The sequence below is a fragment of the Malus domestica genome, chromosome 03, assembly GCF_042453785.1.
Source record: "Malus domestica chromosome 03, GDT2T_hap1".
Classification (NCBI taxonomy): domain Eukaryota; kingdom Viridiplantae; phylum Streptophyta; class Magnoliopsida; order Rosales; family Rosaceae; genus Malus; species Malus domestica.
The window spans coordinates 3,166,909-3,168,031 of NC_091663.1; the positions used below are offsets into that span (position 1 = coordinate 3,166,909).

General features: G+C 42.6%; 1 protein-coding gene across 1 annotated transcript; it reads left to right on the forward strand.

Annotated features, from left to right (window-relative positions):
• The first annotated feature begins 272 nt into the window (after positions 1-272).
• LOC103427079 (oleosin S1-2) lies at positions 273-874 on the forward strand. The gene has a single exon (XM_008365146.2). It carries the CDS (start codon positions 322-324, stop codon positions 739-741), a length of 420 nt encoding a protein of 139 aa, XP_008363368.2. The 5' UTR covers positions 273-321; the 3' UTR covers positions 742-874.
• The last annotated feature ends 249 nt before the right edge of the window (positions 875-1,123 follow it).

Below are 1,123 nucleotides of genomic sequence, written 5' to 3' on the forward strand. Positions count from 1 at the left end.
GTGCGTAACAACCTTAAGGATGTCCATTTTTCTTTTGGATATGAGGCAAAACATCCATTGGATTCTTCTTCTTTTGTTGTTGGTACTACAGTAATCGCCAGCAAAGCCATCCATGCAAAACTACGTGTCGCGTCTTCCACTGCCACGTGTCCCACATGAACTCCAGCAGTTGCCACATAACAACAGATATCAAAACCTACACGTAAGCAAAACCCAGCTACCACCTCAATATAAACCCTAACCTTTCTCACTTCAAAAAAGCCAGAGAGTCGAAAATTATACGGATCTTCATTTCACGAAGTATATATAAAGCAGAGCACAATGGAGATTCAGCATGGACAGCAGCTGCAGACCTCAGGCACAAAAGCGCTATTGGCTGCTTTCACTGGCTTAGCAATCGGAGGGCCGCTTGTGGGGTTGATGGGGTTCAGCTTCTTGGCGTCGGTGACACTGGTGGTTTTGAGCTCGCCGCTTCTGCTTATTTTCAGCCCGCTTCTGTTTTTTGCTGGGTTTGTGTTTGTCGGAGCCTTGGCTGGGTTTGCTGTGGCTGCTGCCTTGGCTTTTACAGGGATGACTACTCTAGGGTGGATTTTTCAGGAGCTTGCAGGTATAAGGCTTTTGGGATTTGGCGGCGGAGACGGTGATGGTATGGTAGAGAGATTGAAGGATAAAGGAAAAGATTGGGCTAGGTTTTTGCAGCATGGGACTGAACAAGATGGCAGGATTAGTAGTAGAGGCTGAAACTTTGTATACAGATAGATATATAGCTGCGGTGCATTGCACACTCTATGGTCTATCTTTCCCTGGTCATCTTCTTGTATGATGTAGGGTTGATGGTGTATAATTCAAAGTTTACTCCAAATTTATAATATCCTTTTCTGTATCAATAAATTAAGTTAATTTGTTTGTCTTATAACAAGAGGATCAAAACTATATATTTTCTAACATACGGTGGGAAATTCTGACTGCAAGTGGATGGGCAGTGGGCAGGCCAAACCAACCTAGCAAACGTTTGCAATTTAAATTCCTTATATTTAGTAATGTTATTCACTCCTTTTATTTGGAGCAATTAGTCAAAGTAAAGGATCTACTGTAGAAAGCTCTTTTTGCATACATTGGATGG

What these genes read in the sequence shown, in the direction of transcription:
- LOC103427079 (XM_008365146.2), top strand. Translation starts at nt 322, where the DNA reads ATGGAGATTCAGCATGGACAGCAGCTGCAGACCTCAGGCACAAAAGCG.